The sequence below is a fragment of the Jaculus jaculus genome, chromosome 15 (assembly GCF_020740685.1).
Source record: "Jaculus jaculus isolate mJacJac1 chromosome 15, mJacJac1.mat.Y.cur, whole genome shotgun sequence".
Classification (NCBI taxonomy): Eukaryota; Metazoa; Chordata; class Mammalia; order Rodentia; family Dipodidae; genus Jaculus; species Jaculus jaculus.
Window position 1 is genome coordinate 32761196 of NC_059116.1, and position 18505 is coordinate 32779700.

At 44.4% G+C, this 18505-nt stretch overlaps 1 protein-coding gene across 1 annotated transcript; it reads left to right on the forward strand.

Annotated features, from left to right (window-relative positions):
• Positions 1-692: 692 nt before the first annotated feature.
• On the forward strand, positions 693-8873 carry Ttr (transthyretin). The gene is made up of 4 exons (XM_004654852.2): positions 693-885; positions 2103-2233; positions 4629-4764; positions 8613-8873. The coding sequence occupies exons 1-4, from the start codon at positions 817-819 to the stop codon at positions 8718-8720; spliced, it is 444 nt and encodes a 147-aa protein (XP_004654909.2). The 5' UTR covers positions 693-816; the 3' UTR covers positions 8721-8873.
• Positions 8874-18505: the final 9632 nt, after the last annotated feature.

Sequence of the window (18505 nt, forward strand, 5' to 3'; positions counted from 1 at the left end):
CATTTTGGTTCACACTGTAATCCCAGCATTCAAGAGGCTGAGGAAGGAGGATCACTGTGCATTTAAGGTCAGTCTGGGCTACAAAGTGAGTTCAAGATCAGCTTCGATGAGAGTAAAATCCTGCCTCAAAATGAAAGTTGCCTTAACAGTAAAATTTTAAAATCCTGATTGGGCAAAGTATTTGTGGGGTTATTTAGGTTTTCTTCAATTTTCTGCCCATTTCTTTACAATCTCCAGCTACTTAATTTTTCAGAGAGAAAACTGCTGCAAATTTGTTTGAATATTTGACAAGGTTTTTTTTTTTTTCTTTTCTTTCAATAATTACTGACTTTTCTGAAACAAACAATTCTCTATTGTTACTTGCTACTAGACAAAAATACAGTGACATCTTTTCTATTGCACTATATTTAAACCCAGGCAGACTAATGTTCACTCAGCATGAAATAAATCATTACAACTTATACCAAACATCTAAAATGAAAGATTGGGGGGAAATGCATAAAAATGGGTAAGGGAAAAGCTGGACTTCAGCCAAGTAGGGAGCTGTTTGTGTTTGGTTTGGCTCGTTTTCAACTGGCTGGTCAAATGACCTGTTAAGAATATTTCATAGAGTGCGCCCCGGCACTCTGATCTCTGCAGACAAGGTTCATATTTGTGTGGGTTACTTATTCTCTCTTTGTTGACTAAGTCAATAATCAGAATCAGCAGGTTTGGAGTCAGACTGGCAGGGATCAGCAGCCTGGCTTGTGAGGAGGGGGTATAAAAGCCCCCCGGCCTGGGAGCACCCATCTCAGACGTCCACCAGCTCCTAACAGGATGGCTGCCCGTCATTTACTTCTCCTTTGCCTCGCTGGACTGGTATTTGTATCTGAGGCTGGCCCTGTGGTGAGTTTTTCCCCCCTCTGGAGTCCTTTTCATACATGTCCATTAGATAAACAGAAGTGATCTTCCAGTGCTGAAAGTAATCCTGATGGGTTACTAGCCCAAGGGAACCCCAGCATCCATATTTCATAGCACGGATTCAAACTTCAAAAAGAATGCAGCTCTGCAGAGCCCACTGAGCTGGGGCTTGGACTCTGGACTCTTTTTCTTCTTGCTTTCATGGGCTGGGTTTGTAATAGTACTTCAGTTTCTCCAGATAATAGAGACCTAGAAATCAAGATACAAAATAGAGATGGAAAAGGACTGGCTGGGGGTGTAGCTTAGTGACAGAGTGCAGGCCTAGAATTGGCAAGGCCTGTGTTCAATCTCCAGCACTAGAAAAAAAATCAATAAAGTTGTTAAGATTAAAAAATTTTTGAAGTACCTATTTACAAGATATATTTAGTGGGCATACTGCATAAGATTATGAAAGTGTATTGATTATTACTTTTGGAAAACAACATTCTAGTGCAATAGCTGACTCTGAAGTCCTCTAGAATAATTAACGAGTAGAGAAAAATTGCTCAGAATGCTCTCAGGTATTACTTTACAATGAGTTAGGGGTTCAATTACTATCTCAGTAGCTGATTACAATGATCCCAAGAAAAAGTAGTCATTCTTTTTCTACATTGCATCTTTTTAGCAACTTCAGTTAAATGAAGAGGCTGAACAAGGCAATGGTTCTCAGAAGGCACATTTCCCTTTTGAAAATTTATTATGGAGGCTGGAGAGTTGGTTTAGTGGTTAAGCACTTGCCTATGAAGTCTAAGGGCCTCGGTTTGAGGCTCAATTCCCCAGGACCCATGTAAACCAGATGCACAAGGTGACGCATGCATCTGGAGTTCATTTGCAGTGGCTGGAGGCCCTGGTGCACCTATTCTCCCTCCCTCCCTCTCTCTCTCTCAAATAAATAAAAATAAACAAAAATAATTTTTTAAAAATTTATTATGTATGCCCTTGGTCCACAACAGCATGTCTGGAGGCATAAACCATTCTTGCTTTGGAGCCACTGCATGTGTGTTATATTGAACAGGGAACCTCATGAACAGTCAGCACTGATGACACTGGCTGCAGTATCAGCATGTACTTGAGCTCTGTTCCAGATTTCTATTTCCAGAAAGAGTAAGTCCTTTTCCTCTGATCAATTTCACTGCCATCTTTCTTGTCTTCTCTGGGCCCAGGGCACTGGAGAATCCAAGTGTCCTCTGATGGTCAAAGTCCTTGATGCCGTCCGAGGCAGTCCCGCTGTTGGCGTGGCCGTGCAAGTGTTCAAAAAGGCTGCTGATGGGACTTGGGCACCATTTGCCTCTGGGTAAGCTACCACAGCCCCGCTCTGCAGGACTCTGGATTGCCTGTTATCTTCCCACTCACCCCTCCCCTTGTTAGAGAGGCTCACAAACCCACTAAGTTGTCTATAATGGACTGGGGAGATATCTCAAGGGATAAAGTGCTTATTGCATAAGTATGAGAACTGGAGTTTGGATCTCTAGCCCTCACATAGATGACAGGTGGGTGTGGTGACCTACCTGCAATCTCATACCCCCAGGTCAAGCTGGCTAGCCAAATTAGTGAGTTCTGGGTTCAGGAGACCCTGCCTGAATAAATTGGAAAAGCAGTGGAGTAAGACATCCAATGTCAGCCTCTAGCCTTCATGCCAGTCACATACACACAGACATATGAACATGCACACACACACATGTATAAGAATTTATAAGTAGGCTGAAATGTGGGCAGGGATCCAGAAGGAAGCCTTCTTGCTTTAGTTAGCCCAACATGACCAGGAATTGCAGCAACACCTGAGGCAGATGGTAGAAAAAAAGGAAACTTACAATTTTTAAAGCTTTAAATTTTTTTTAATTTAATGAATTTATTTAAGAGAGAGAGAGAGAGAGAGAGAGGCAGGTAGAGAGAACAGGCATGCCAGGGCCTCTAGGCACTGCAAATGAACTTGGCGCACGCACCACCTTGTACATCTGGCGCGTGTGAGTACTGGAGGATCAAACCCGGGTCCTTAGGCTTCACAGGCAAACGCCTTAACCACCTAAGCCATTTCTCCAGCCTGAAACTGTCCATTTAGAAAGGGTTTGCAAACTTCTCATATCACAGACCATTTGAAGGAGGTGATGACCACTATAGACTGAATGTCTAGAAAGACGTAACAGAAGCACACAGGCAAAACCATGGAGATAATTTCAGGAGTTTTACAGATTCTTTGGTACCCCTAGGTGAGCTGAGGATCCTTGTGTTGGGATTTCAGGAAGGATGTACGGTGTATAATGTTTTATTAATGAAAGAAAAGGAATTGACCTGCTGAGATTTTATTTAAATTATCCAAAGTCCCAGGCTCAGAATAATTGCTATCTGTATGGCTGCCCTAATAAGAAAAAAACCAACAATGTCAAAGGGAGCACGTGACCAAATCCAGCCACAGAGCAATCACAAAGTCACCTATCACCACCCCCACCAACAATGAAAAGACTTTTCACCTTCATTAGCCATCTTACAATTGTAGTATTTTTCAAATTCCATTTGCAAGAGTTTCAAAGAAAAATTAATAAATCTAAATAAACTAACCACAAAGAAGAGTAGGGATGAAGAGATGGCTCAGCAGTTAAGGTGTTTGCCTTCAATGCCTAACAACCTGGGTTCGATTCCCCAGTACTCTCATAAACTGCAGATGCATCTGGAGCTTGTTTGCAGTGGCTGGAGGCTCAGGTGCACCCATCCTCTTTCTTTGTCTCTCCTTGCAAATAAATAAATTACATTAAATATTTTTTATTTAAAAAAGAGTAGTTAAAATGCCCTCAACATTAATCAGATGAGGAACCACTATATAATTTTGTCTCCTGGATGAAGAATTTCTTGAACATTTTAATTGAATCCCATGAACTACATTAGGCATCTTCACCTGTCATTGGAAGATCATTTTCTTCTTTTTAAAAAAGATTTTATTTTTATTTATTTGAGTCAAAGAGAGAGAGGGGGAGAGAAAGAATGGCACGCTGGGGCTTCAGCCACTGAAAACAAACTCTAGACACATGTGCTGCCACATGTGCATCTGGCTTACATGAGACCTCGGGAATTGAACCTGGGTCCTTGGGCTTCGCAGGCATGCACCTTAACCGCTAAGCCATCTCTCCATCCCAGAAGATCATGTTCTTTGGTGTGGCTTGAGTATTTTTTTTAAATATTTATTTATTTTAAAGAAAGAGGAAGAGAGACCAAGAGAGAGAGAATAGGTACACCAGAGCCTCTAGTCATTGCAAGCAAATACCAAACACGTGCGCCCCCTTGTGCATCTGGCTTGTTGCTCAGCCACGAGAACCCGAGTTTGAATACCCCACATCCATGAGAAAACGTGATGTGACTGTGTTTTGTAATCCCAACACTAGGGAGGTAGAGACAGGAAGATCCACAGGGCTCACTGGTCAGCAAGTTTAGCTGAATCAGTAAGCTCTAGGTCCACTGGGAGACATTACCTAAAAAAGTAAGATGGAGAGTGAGTGACTGAGAGGACATTCAACATCAGCCTCTGGCCTCCAGTGATGTGCCGACATGTGCACCCACACACACGTGAACATGCATACACACATCCACGCCCACGCAAACAAATGCATGTACCTGTATGTCCATGTGTGCAATGTCCCTTTACCATGCTGTTGTTCCCCATTTATACTTAATTTTACCAGGACTTTTGTACCTTGCAGAAAAACTGTTGAAACTGGAGAGCTGCATGGGCTCACGACAGATGAGCAGTTCGTAGAAGGGATGTACAAGGTGGAATTAGATACCAAATCCTACTGGAAGGCCCTCGGCATCTCCCCGTTCCACGAATACGCAGAGGTGAGTGGATACCCTGAGTCCTTTAGGCTTCAGTTTCAGTTCCAGGAACTGCATTTGCATTTAGCCTATCATGGGACGGGACACAGTTCCCTTTCCCACCCTACACTGAAGTCCACAGCCCTTAAAAAGGAGGCCTTTGAGTCATGCATTGTGGAGTTAGCCCACAGTTATGGGTATGATAAATGTCTCTGCATATCATGACCCAACATGTGGCTCTGACATTCTTTCTGCCCCCTCTTCCACAAAATTAACCTGAGCCATGTTGGGTTCATTTTTGGTCTGCTTCAGTGATGAGGTGTTGGGGGCATTGAGGGGGTAGGTCACGGATGAGCCTAATAATGGTACCAAACTGACTGTATGTGCTGAATACAAAACTAATTAATAAAAAAATAATAAAAATTAAAAAATACTGAAAAAAAAGGAGGCCTCTGAGCCTTTAATCCCAGCACTTGGGAGGCAGAGGTAGGAGGATCACCATGAGTTTGAGGCCACCTTGGGACTACATAGTGAATTCCAGGTCAGCCTGAGCTAGAATGAGACCCTACTTCAAAAAACAAACAAACAAGAGAGAGAGAGAGAGAAACTTCCATGACACTACTGATCTGTTCCTTTCTTGCACTTTGTGTGAATATTTTTTCTTTGCTGAAGAAGTGTTAATGTTTGATTTTGAGGCAACCTTCTGATATCACTGAGGAGGGTTGTGCGACACAAGAGAAGGGCCCCATGCAACTTCTCTGAACAATGCTTTGTTCCCAAAGACGTCTGGTTTCCCAGAGGTTTAGGTAAGCAACTCTTGGCAATGCATACAGGGGCAATTAATTAAAAATAACAGCAGTGCAACAAACAAATTGCCAAGTACCCATCCTGTGCCAATCGCTATGGGAAGGGCTTTCCATATTTAACCTATGTCATCCTCATGACCAACTCACGCTCCTGTGTGTGTGGGTGCACGTGTACGCACACTCACACGGAGGCCAGAGGTTGATGTGGCTCGGGTGTCCTCCTCAATCGGTACTCTTCCTCCCATTTTACAGATGAAGAAGGCGAGGGAGGTTACATAGCTTGGTAAAGGTCACATGGCCGGCAAGTGGAGAAGCACGCAGACTTACCACCAGGGTCCAGGCTGGGGTTAGTCTCAAGGGTGCCTCTTTAAGCCTCAGTTAGATAACCCTACCACCACCACTCACCACCCCATGAGAAACCAAGCTAAACCAAAACAAACACAATAAAAGCCATGCTCATTACCTTTGGCTCCCGCTGTTCTTTGGCTTGTGACAAGGATATGCAATTTTCCAAAGTCCCGATCTCCCTGCCTCCTAATAGCCTTCATTCTTAAGTCATTTCAAACAGATGGCTGTCACGGAAATAGAACCCAGGCCTGGCGGTCAGAACTAACGATCAGCTAATCCCATCAAAAAATAGCTTGGCACGAAAGGAAACCATTCTTTGTGGCTTAGTCATGGATAAGACTTTTGTGTGACATCAAGCAGCTCTTTTAGAAGACCATGTTACCAAGGCAACCGGAGACTCCTGAGGGCCACAGTCATCCAGGGACCTTACATGCACTAATCAGTGTGTCTCTAGCTAGTCCTCACCAGGCATCAAGACACTGAGCAGATTGAGGCCTCCCTGACCACTGGGCTGTCCTCCTGTCCTGGGTCTCAGCCTGCTGGAACTGTATGAAAAGTTCACCACATGTTCCCCACGCAGCATGCCATGCCCATTAGTTCCTTTCCTGCTACTTGCTCTTTTCATCCAACAAACTTTACGTGTGCATGCTGCCCTATTCTGGAACAGAACTCAGGGCCTCGTGCACATGAGGAAAGCACCTTACTGACTGAATTATTTCCCCTAGCTCCTCCTCATTCAACAAATGTTTCAAAAATAAACTATTTATTGAACACTCTGCTAGGCACTAGAAATTCAGAAGTGAAAATAATACACCCCTGCCCTTGGAAAGGAAGGGGAGGGAATCATCGCAAGACATTTGGCAGAATCGGGAGTCAGCGTGGCACCTGCGTGTACACAAAAAGGAGAGCATCAGGAGTGGACCATGGGTCCCACACAGTGACTGCTGTGTCCTCGCTGCGCCACGAGCATGTTTGCTGTCTCCTTTTCCCGGTGTTTCTCCCTCAGTGAGGTGCAATCCTTCCGAGCTGGCCACGTCCTCCCACCAAGTACCCCCGATAATCACCTGCCAAGGAGAATGAGAACTGTCCTTTGACACTAATTAGACCTCTTTGCATCATAGATTGTTAATCACAGAGCATGCCTTTTTCCCTTTTGAGGAGGAATGGGGACTGAAGGACAATGTCCAAAATAAGATAAGAAACTTCCTTGAATGGAGAGTGGTAGCTGATGCCTGTAGTTACCACACTTGGGAGACTAAGGCAGGAAGAGAGAGAGTTTGAGGCAAGCCTGGGCTCTATAGTGAGACCTTGTTTCAAAAAAAAAATCAAGGACTGAGGATATGGTTCACTGGCAGTTTGCCTAGCATTCAAAAGATTTGATCCCCAGCACCAGAAAGAGGGAGGGAGGGAAAAAGGAGGGAGAGAAGTAGGGAAGGAGAGAAGAGAGGAAAAAGGGAGGAGCAAAAGCAGATGATTCTCATCTTCTCTTGCCAGATGTTATTTTTGTGTTCAGTATGGTTTAGTCATCCAGGTTTTCTTTCTTTGCCTACATGCGGAACAAGAAGTATTTATCCGAAACACATCCAAAGCTCTTCCCAGGGTCTAGACACAAAAAAATGAGTATAATGACGCACATCTTCCTGGCCTTCCATCTCTCCTGCGAACAGAATTTATCCCACTTGTCTCATTTTGGAACCCTGGGCTGTTTCAGCACCTGTATCTCAGACATGCTAGTAAATTTGAGAAGTACAGAGCTAGTCAATTGCAACAACACTAATCCACATTTTCCCAATCAGGAAACTTTCATGAGCTATGTGGTGTGAATACAGCCCCGTAATGCTTCTGTTCCGCATCTCATTGCTTGTTATAGATGTAAAAATATACATTTTCATGCTGGGAAATGCAAGGGATCAGTGTGAGAGAAATGTCTGTGCTTGGAGACAAGAAATATCCCTTCCTGAGAGGGCTCTGTCACTGCATAAACTCAGGAAAACATTAATGCTAATGTCTATAAAATAGGAAGAATGGGCGGAGATGGCTGAGCTCATAAAGTGATGGCTGTGCAAACATGAGGACCTGAGTTTGATCCCCAGAACATATGTTAAAAAAAAAAAAAAGCCAGGCATGCAGGGTCTGCTTGTCATTCCGGTGCTAAGGAGGTGGAAGCAGGTGGATCCCTGGAGCTCCAGGCCAGTGAGAGATCCTGTCTCAATAAAGAAATAAATAAAGTTGATGAACACATCTAGGTCATCCTTTGGTGTCCACATTTGCCTGTGCACACACTACCATAAAAACGTGTAGCATGGTCCCTTCCAACATTCTAGGTCTTGAAGCCCGTGGTGGGAATGACAATTACTATTCTCATAGGTCTTCAGTCAGGAGATGCCAATGAATTTTCTCAGAATCCAAGAAGACAGACAAGGGTCTTTAGACTTTTTAACGTCCCACTACGCCAGGGCCTCCCAGCCTCTTAGAGTGATTTATAAAGCCAGATACCCACTATAGGCAGTGGTGACAGACACTTCCAGAAACTGCGCAAAGCTCCAAACGCTTAGCTTGCCGGCTTATTTAGATGTTTTGATTTTATTCTAATTATTCCTCCTAAAACGAGACAATAAAATAAAACGATTAATTTGGCCCTGGGCTTCCGGCCATCTCCGCCTGTGGCTCACATCCCGGGGATCTGGTAGAAACAACTGGTTTTGTTCTCTCTCCTAGGTTGTTTTCACAGCCAATGACTCTGGCCACCGGCACTACACCATCGCGGCGCTGCTCAGCCCTTACTCCTACTCCACCACCGCCGTCGTCAGCAACCCCCAGGAGTGAGCGGCCAGGTCGAGAAGGGGCCAAATCGGGTGTAACTGGCAGTATTTGTATTCTGTTTACACTGAAACAGTGTTTTCATTCCATAAGCTACGTTAGGAACTCAGAAAAGCATCATCAAACATTTCTATTAAAACACCTCTCATTACATTTGAACTTGCTTTCTTTTTGATTTCCATGGTTCTCTCCCAACACACCCAGCTACAAGTTTTATAGAGAAGAGAAGGAACTCTGGCACATCTTTGGTCAGAACATCGGGAGACATTCCAACCTTATTTTTCAAGGAGGAAATATTTATTTTGGCTCGAGGTTGAAGGGGACATGGTCCATCCTGCTAGGAAGGGCACGGTGTTTAGGGCACATGTACCCGTGATGGTAGCAGTTTGCTCACGTGTGGGAACATAAGGAAACAGACACCCAAATGTTCAAGACTTTTCAAGCAAAGCCTGACCCGTAACTATGAAAAGCATATGCTGTGGGGCGGGATAGACGGCTCAATGGATAAAGTGTTTGCCACACAAGCATGAGGATCCTCTGCACCCATGTAAAGGGCCGGGCATTGGGTCTGTCACAGATTTGTAATCCCAGCTCAGGGTAGATGAAGACTGGGAATCCCTGGGGCCCCGTGAAGACTAGCTCTATTGTCTGCCCATTGAATTCATCTCAAAGGTAGATCACTGAGAGGAACTAGGCCAGTCATCCCATGTGGTTGGGACAAGGACAGTTACTGTTTATACAGAACCTCCAACTAGGCTCCCCAGTGAACCTGGGCCAGACACATAGTCTGGACCTGGAAACATATATGCAGCATTTCTGTTTCCCTACAAGTTCAAACCTAAAAATCGTGACACCATCTTATTGGGCATACAGGCAGAGCATGAGCTTTGATGAAGATGGAATATAAGTTGGGGCTTTTTAACAAATAGTGAGTTTACCCAAAATAAGTGGCAAATCTTTCTATATGACTCTGGCCCGTGTTGTGGGAAAGTCCTTGTCCCTCAAATATCAGACTAATTCACATCAAATTACAATCTCTGTAGATCAAATGGTCAAATATCAGCAATTTCATAAAGTTGAATCTTTACATATATTGATTGTGTTAGTCTCTAACCTGCCTCTTTATAAACTGCTACATTTAATGTGCCTTTTACTATGCTATGGATTACTCTAATGAAAACAACATGAAAATATGAACCTAAAACAGCTGAAAATATGAATTGGGTATACACACACACACACACACACACACACACACACATATATAATCAGTAATGAGCACAAGAATATGGGCAAAGCAGCTTTGTTGTCAAAAATGATAAATCTAACCAGGTGTGGTGGCTCATGCCTTTAATCCAGCACTTGGCAGGCTGAGATAGGAAGATTGCCATGAGTTCGAGGCCATCCTGAGACTACATAGTGAATACAAGGTCAGTCTAGGCTAAAGCAAGACCCTACCTTGAATAAACAAAAACAACAAAAATTTTAAAAATGACAAATCCAATTTTAGACACACTGAGTTTCATCAGTCCAGTTTTTAATCTCACAATTTTACAGTTGTCAGTGTGCATATATATATCCAGAAAAAAGTAAGATTCCTCTTGAAAGGAAAAATCATAAAATATTCAAATCCTTTCTGAAGCATTTTGATAGCATCTGCCAAACAAGAAAATGTAGGGCATTATGCTTCAACTTACTTTTTTTTTTCTACCAAGAGCCAAGGCAGAGGCAGTATTTCCCAAGACTCATTTCTGTCAAAATCTGTTTCACAGGCTGGAGAGATGGCTTAGCAGTTAATCACTTTCCTGTGAAGCTTAAAGACACAGGTTCGAGGCTCGATTCTCCAGACCCACGTTAGCCAGATGCACAAGGGGGCGCACACGTCTGGAGTTCGTTTGCAATGGCTGGAGGCCCTGGCGCACCCATTCTCTCTCTCTATCTGCCTCTTTCTCTCTCTGTCTGTCGCTCTCAAATAAATAGAAGTACCAAAACAATTTTTTTTAAGTCTGTTTCACAATCCCTAACTTATTCACAGTCCACAGAACTTGTCACTCCCTTAGCTCCATCCGTTTTTACTGCCTTTCAGAATGGAAATGAGGGCAGAATCAATTCTATCTTCCTAGCTTCCCATTTTCTCTGGGTTAGAACTGTCCTCGTTAATTTTAAGCCAAGGCAGATGGTAATTCATCTTTGGCAATCCATGTGCATGCTGAAGGTCTGCTCAGGAACCGCTGTTAGCATGGTGACAGAGCTCATGCTATCCTTTTTAAATAAACCCTTGAGCTGTGGAAGCATTCTCTGGGCTCAGCAGTCACCTACCTGCAGTGAAAGCCACTAACTAACTGCCCAGGAGGCCAGAGGTTATGGAAGTAGGTGCAAGGCATGCTGGGAAATGCAAATGGAATGCAGAAGAGAAGGCTGAGTCTGGAAGGAGAACCCTGAGCAACTGTCTGGAGACAAGAGCCTATGCTGAGCTGAATGAACGGGGCTTCCTCGGGCAAGTACATTTGGAAAACACGTTGGATACGTTTCCATGTCTCTGGAGATGGTGCCTAGCACACAGTCAGTGCTTAATTAATAATGTTTGAGCAAAACAGAGTCATGTTCTTTCTCAAAATATGGAATGGAAGGGAGGGAGGGAGGGAGGGAGGGAGGAGGGGCTTAATTCGAGGTAGGTAAATAGTTCTCATCTGAGCTCTTTCAGACCCCATGAATAACCTAGTTGAAAGCCCAAAGCCAATTTCTGCATTCTCTTCAAGAACTTGTTCTATTCAAAAGTAAAAGCAATCTTTGCAAGATGTCCTTGTGACTATGGTCAGGACAAAAAGAAGAAAGGTCTCTTCCTTCAAGGTGAAACTAATGCTAAGAGAGGTTACCCCCACCCCGAGGGATTTAAAAAGGCATAGCCCCCCCCCCCCCATCAGCTGCTCCAAGCCTCCAAACCTTGAAGCTGTGTGAGACAGAGATTCACAGAGTGGGGGGCTGAGCACTGGCTGGCGTCAGAGCCCTGCTGAGGGCACTGAGACATGCCCACAAAGTGGGAAGTTCAACAGAGGGATTCAGAGCCCTTGAGGGAATATGGAGTCCTCCTTAGAGAACTGGGCTTCCTTCGTAGGAGGCAAATACACAGAACTCATGAATGTTGCCTGGTGACTACCACAGTGAATCATGTGTGTTCATCCCATCACCCTCTGCCTCTGAAAAGCAATGGCAATGACCTAGCTCTTGGCTCCAGGAGTGGGAAGGGAGTCTATTGGTCCAGATCACAAAGGAAAATTGCACCCTCCACTGTGGTACTTAGGCTAGGGGGGGTTAGAAAGAACAAAAATGACAAAGTCAGGGGGACACCCCAGGCAGGCATCTCTCCTACAGCCAGGTACAAATGTGAAACTCTCTGAAGAACCCCACCTGGTAGGTCTGGCAGCCATCCTATGCTGGTGAGGGGAGAGATGCTCAGGAGGAAACCAATCCTAGGAAGGTCAAAGTGTGGTCTTGGAGACTTTGCTATGATTGGCCCAACATCCACACTAGGAGAACCATGGGTCTTGGCTGCTCAAACCTATAGGTCTAAATCTACTTTTAAAATGTATATGTCAACTGCAAGGCCACATTCATGATTTAGGCAGTATCTGCTGCCATCTTTCTTTTCTTCAACCTTAATCACAATTTTAGAAACATTTGGGAATAACTGAGGAATAGCCATACCCAAGATTCAAACCAGGCCAAGTAAATCATATTTTCTGGAGGTGGCACTCACGTTTCATCCTTAGTTGGTGGGGATATGTTCTAAGACACCCCTCCATCCAGTGGATGCTAGAACCTTCCGGCCAAGCTTTATAAATACCAAGTTTTTCCTATGAATATACACCAATAACATTTATTAATCAGAGATAAAATTTTGTCATGAATTCTTGCTCACAAAGTATTATACCAAATTCATCCTTCTTGTGATGGTGTGATGAAATGACACAATGCCTACACGATGAGATGAATGACACGGGTATCACAGTGTTAGGGCATGTCATGGTCTGAATGTAAATCCATCTTCCATACACTCATGTATTAGACCACTTTGTCCCAGTTGGGGGCACTGTTTGGAAAAGTTGTGGAGCCAATAGGAAGTGGAGGCTTACTGGAGGAAGAGGGTTAACAGGGGTGGGCTTTGTGGTTTTATAGCCTGGCCCCACTTCCTGTTCCTGACCATTGTGAGGAGCCAACACCCCATCTTGCCACCACGTCTTCCCCACCATGAAACTTCCTCTTGAAACTAAACCTAATAAAATCTCTTCCTTCCTTAAATGCTTCTAGTCCGATGTTTGTTCACACACGCACACATGCACACACACACACACACACACAAAAGAACTGATACAGAAAATATTGGCCTTTTCCATGAACAATCATGAAGAAGACAGTCTGAAATCATGATGAAATCGATGTCTTCCTGCTCTCTCCAAGCCAGGGAACAAATCATGCCGGTTCCGCGTGTCCGCGCCGCACGTGCCGCCCTGTCCCTCCTCACTCAGGAGCTCTCTTAATTGTCAGGTTGGCGGCCACGAGACTGCAGCGCCTGTGCGCAAGTAATCTTCAGAATGGTGTGTAATGGAAAACTGAGGAATTATTTCTGAAATTCCCCATTGAATATTTTGGAACCATGGCTGGCTGTGGGTGACTGAAACCATGGAAAATGAAGCTCCGGGTATGGGAGGACTGTCATGGTTTTAAAAGTGTCCCCTAGTGATTTTTAATGTGAGTTAACACAGAGACCTAGTCACCTAGAATCCCTGCTAAGCAAGTCCCAAACTCAACACACCCTACAAATCAGCTTCTCAGCATTTCCTAGATTTACAACGATGTGGACCAGATCTCTTGGGATTCAAAAAAGCAAAGAGTTGCATTTAAACAAGTTCTTCTTAAACCCATATTAACAGTAGGAGGTAAAGATGTAAAGGAAATGGGTCTTGTTCTCCCTCAGGCAGGCTATGTTAATGTAGATTTGAGCACACCTGATTATGAATAGCTTATCTCTCTGATCAACACAATCTAAGATAGCAGCTTTCTTCTTCTCTTTAACCAGCTTGCCTGTTCACTCAATTACAAGGAGGGAAATGTGGGTATGTGTAGTGTCCAGACACACCCCGCCGCCAAAAATTAGCTGGCTCAGACGGCGTCCCTTCAAGTTCCTGCGATGTGCATTTGTTTGATATTTCACCCTGCTACGCAGCTCAGGTTGGCCTCCAACTTCCAATCCTCCTGCCTCAGTCTTCCCAGTGCTAGGGTCAGAGAGGCATGTGCCACCAAGCCTGGCTAAGACTGGATTTTTAGGGCACTATGGTATTATCCCTGGGCCAGATTCTACCCCTTTCTTATCCAGTCAGCTGTGGCCAGAAGAGTCAGAATGTGTAGAACTCTGCTTCTGAAGGGGTAGTTCAGGTAGTCTAAGAAAGGCCCCAGATAAGGGGCTGAAACTCAATAACATGGGCACAACAGGGTAGACAGTATGTTTCTTACATTGGTCATACACAAGAAAATGTGTATTAAAAGAAAAATGTAAATTAGAAGTGGGGAAAGCCATGCACATCATGAAAACACAGCAGCGCACTCAAGAGATGCAGCAGAAGGTGGTCAGGGAGGAAAAGCTTTCTTGGCACTTGCCATGGTTAACCGTGCGTTACAATGAGCTTATTTGGCATTTCTCTGCTGTGTCCAAGTGCTCTCTGAAACTTCCTTCAGATCAAACTCACAGCTTGCTTTTCAAGTTAGTATTTCATATATAAAAACATCTGCGTGGCTCCAGTTCACAACTACGTAAAAGCAAACAAAAGAAATGTCACTTCGATAGGCATTCCCTATAGGCACTCACTGCCACTCCCTCTTTCCACAGTATGAGTTCTTATTCATTTCTGGCTTACCCTGCCAGTATTTTAGAAAAGCAGAAGGGGGCTGCAGAGGTTGCTCAGTGGTTGGGACACTTGCTTGTAAAGCCTGATGGCCTCGGTTTGGTTCCCCAGAACCCATGTAAAGCCAAATTCACAAAATGGTGCATGTTTCCGGGGTTCATACGCAGCTACAAAAGGCTCTGGTATGCCCATTCCCCCCACCTTCTCTGTTTTTCTTTCTCTCTCTCCATCTCTCCTTGCAAAAAAAAAAAAAAGTATTTTTTAAAAAAGAAAAACAAAAGAGTAAATACATGCATTTTTATTTCTTCTTTCATTCACGAAAGACAGGATTTGATGTAAAATATCTAGACCTTTTTTTGCCCTGAGAATTCTACCCATGATGTGCATTTAACCTTGAAGGCGATACATAGCATGAAAACACAGGATTCACCTTCCCACCCTCCTTCATACGGCTGCAGTGAGATACTGTGACTACAAACAATGCTGCCAAGAAGCAGTCTAAGGAAGGACAGCTTTTCTCTGGCTCGTAGTTTGATGGGACAATGCATCCTTGGGTAGAAGCATCAGACAGTGGCTCACACCACATCCACAGCCAAGAAGCGGGGAGAGAAGACGCTGCTTTCCTTCTCACTCAGTCCAGTTTCCCAGTCTGTGGAATGGTATCTCCCACATTCGGGTCTTCTTTTTCTTTGTGGGGGGGTTTCAAGGTAGGGTCTCACTCTAGCCCAGGCTGACCTGGAATTAACTCTGTAGTCTCAGGGTGGCCTCAAACTCACGGCGATCCTCCTACCTCTGTCTCCCAAGTGCTGGGATTAAAGGCGTGTGCCACCGCACCTGGCTGGGTCTTCTTTCTTCAGTAATTCAGACTCTATGTGGGAACACTCTCATAGACACACGTTTCCAAGGCAATTCTAAATCCAGTCAAGTGGACAAGCTTAAGCACCGCTGGAATGTGTCAATAAAATATCTGTAAAAATGTATCTTTACAGTACAATCCTAAAAATGTCTGGGACATGGACATGCACCCCACAGCCCCTCGCATGGGCAGTGGCGTTTTGTGAACTACCGGCCATGTATGAGACTGCCTGGTTCTCTACAGCTTCATCCGTGGCATCTGCTAAACACTGCTATTCCAGGATAACTGGTCTGTATCTTATGTTATGAATGATCCTGGTCAGCTTTCTTGTAGCACTATTTATTAATGTTTTTAAAAATATTGAGACGATCGTAGGTTTATACTCAATTATAACAGCCAATAGGAGGTTGGGTAGCACTTAACTAACATGCAGGAAGCCCTGGGTCTGATCTCAAGCATCACAAAAGTAAGGAGTCTGCAGCTCAGTTAGTAGAATGCTGGCCCAGGATACACAATGCTCTGGGTTTGATCCCCAACACTGCATAAACCAGGCATGATGTGCATGCCTATAATCTCAGCACCAGGGAGGGAGAAGCAAGGAAATAAGAAGTTCAAGGTCATTCCTGTGTACATAGTGAGTTCAAAGCCATCCTGGACTACGACAGACCCTGTTTCAATTTTTTTTAATATTATTTATTTATTTACTTGAAAGAGGATGGGCATGCCAGGGTCTCTAGCCACTGCAAATGAACTCCAGATGCACGCATACCCTTGTGCATCTGGCTTACATGGGTCCTGGAGAGTTGAACCGGGATCCTTTGGCTTTGAAGGCAAACACCTTAACCACTAAGCCAACTCTCCAGACCCCCCAACTTGTTTTTTAAAGGTGGATATAAAAAAGTGTGGTTTTCTATTCATATGTATTTGCAGGTGAGCCAGACTTTTATAATGGTCCTGGGTAATCATAATTAAGGGACTGATGCTATGAGGTCCACATGTTGATGGAATAGTGCTTCAGAATGCTGTGAAGAGGGCTGGGAAGATGGCTCCGCAGGTAAGGGCATTTGCTGTGTGAGGACCCAAATTTGATGCCCAGCACCCATATAAAAATTAAAAAGAAGCCAGGCGTGGTGGCGCACGCCTTTAATCCCAGCACTCGGGAGGCAGAGGAAGGAGGATTGCGTCAGCTCAAGATCACGCTGAGACTCCATAGTGAATTCCAGGTCAGCCTGGGCTAGAGTGAGACCCTACCTTGAAAAACCAAAATAATAATAATAATAATAATAAAATAAAATAAATTAAAAAGAAAGAACAAGGAATTGACTTCCAAGTGTTCTCTGATAAATCACTCTTTCACTGGGAACTATGCTTGGCTGCTAGGAGAAGCAAGATGAGGAAGGCAAAGTTGCTTTTCTCAAAGATCCAGCAGTCTTGGCTGGAAAATAAATCCAACCGTGTAAGACCTGCTTCCAGAGGGCCTGTGCCCTACAGGGCAAGGATACAAGGAAATGAGTGGTAAATATCCCTTACACTGGTCGGCGACAGCTCAGAGGAGCTTAAGGAGGTCTTTAAGAACTATGAATTATGGTACCATTGCCGTAAAAATTCTACTTCCTAAAAGGCAGACCAAATGGCTGAGCCTTCACCAGGCCCGTACAGGAAACACCTGAACCACAAGACAAAGGAGAGGGTAGGATCAAGTCTAACTTAAATCTTCTACATCTTCCCTCCCTCCCTCTCCCTCTCCCCCCGCGTGTCTCTCTCTCTCTCTCTCTCTCCTCTCTAACTCTTATATATTAGTTATCTTTTTCCTCATTTTCTTAGTGGGCACTGACCTGTAACTCCCAGTACCAGCATGGGGCTATCACCCACAGTGAGCTTTTGATCAGAGAAACCTACAAGGTTTCCTAAAAGAATGACAGATTTCTGTCAGAGTACTTGATGACCCACCAAAGATTAGTGGTAAGACCCTACTGCTGAAGACTCCATATGCAGCTGACACGTAAAATGGAACTGCATGGCTGGAAGCTAGGAAAGAGTCAGTCCCCAGTCAGCATGTCTAGTGCCAGAAGGTGCTACATGGGCGACTGGGGGAAACGACCAATATCTGTCCAAGCAACTCATGGTCCAACCTAATTAGCAGCAAATAACCTGTTGTGATGCCCACACAAGTGCAATAGTGGCACACAGCCATGGTGGGGAACCAACTGCTCTTGATTTGGCTAACTGATCCCCTCAGTGGTACGGGAACCATAGCTGGAGCTGGGAAACAAGTCAGAACCATATCCAAACATAAGCCCACTCTCCAATATCAAGATACCATCAATCATGGGTTACAAGAGGGCCTATACCTATTAAACTCTCTTAAAAAAAAAAAAAAGTAAGGGTTATCTCATTTGTCCTGGTGCTAACTTACTCTCCGTTGGAGAATCTGCTTTTCTTTTTCAGATAGATGCAGATCCTAAGGAGAGAGCCACCCATCATACCTCAAAAGGGCCCCAGCTGAAACTAAGGAAAATTGGCAAAACAAGCAAGGGCGCTCTTTTCCTGATAAAAGGGATACCAGCACAAGGGGGAAGGAGACCAACATACAGAAAAATCAACTCCTACCAAATCAGAGAGCCAGAGTCTCAGAGGGCCCCAACACCTCATCACTGAAGCAGACCAAAAATGAATCCAACATGGCTCAGGGAAATTTTGCGGAAGAGGGGGCAGAAAGAATGTCAGAGCCACATGTTGGGTCATGATATGCAGAGACATTTATCGTACCACAACGCACGACCCATATACCTCAACAAGGAGGGGCCAATGGGGAGGGGGTAGGTCATGGATGAGCCTAATAATGGTACCAAACTGCCTGTATTTGCTGAATAGAAAACTAAAAAAAAAAAGAACTATGAATTAGATGTACTGGTGGCTGAGGTATGACATGGTCACAGGGGTTGGCTCCCAGATGGTGAGAGAGAGGTGAGGGGGTCAGTCCAGCAAGACAGACAGAAGTCAGATGATGAGGCCTGATGATACAAAGCAGAACT

What these genes read in the sequence shown, in the direction of transcription:
- Ttr (XM_004654852.2), top strand. Translation starts at nt 817, where the DNA reads ATGGCTGCCCGTCATTTACTTCTCCTTTGCCTCGCTGGACTGGTATTT. An exon ending in TATCTGAGGCTGGCCCTGTG is followed by an intron (nt 886 to 2,102) that starts GTGAGTTTTTCC and finishes CTCTGGGCCCAG; the next exon opens with GGCACTGGAGAATCCAAGTG. An exon ending in TGGGCACCATTTGCCTCTGG is followed by an intron (nt 2,234 to 4,628) that starts GTAAGCTACCAC and finishes TGTACCTTGCAG; the next exon opens with AAAAACTGTTGAAACTGGAG.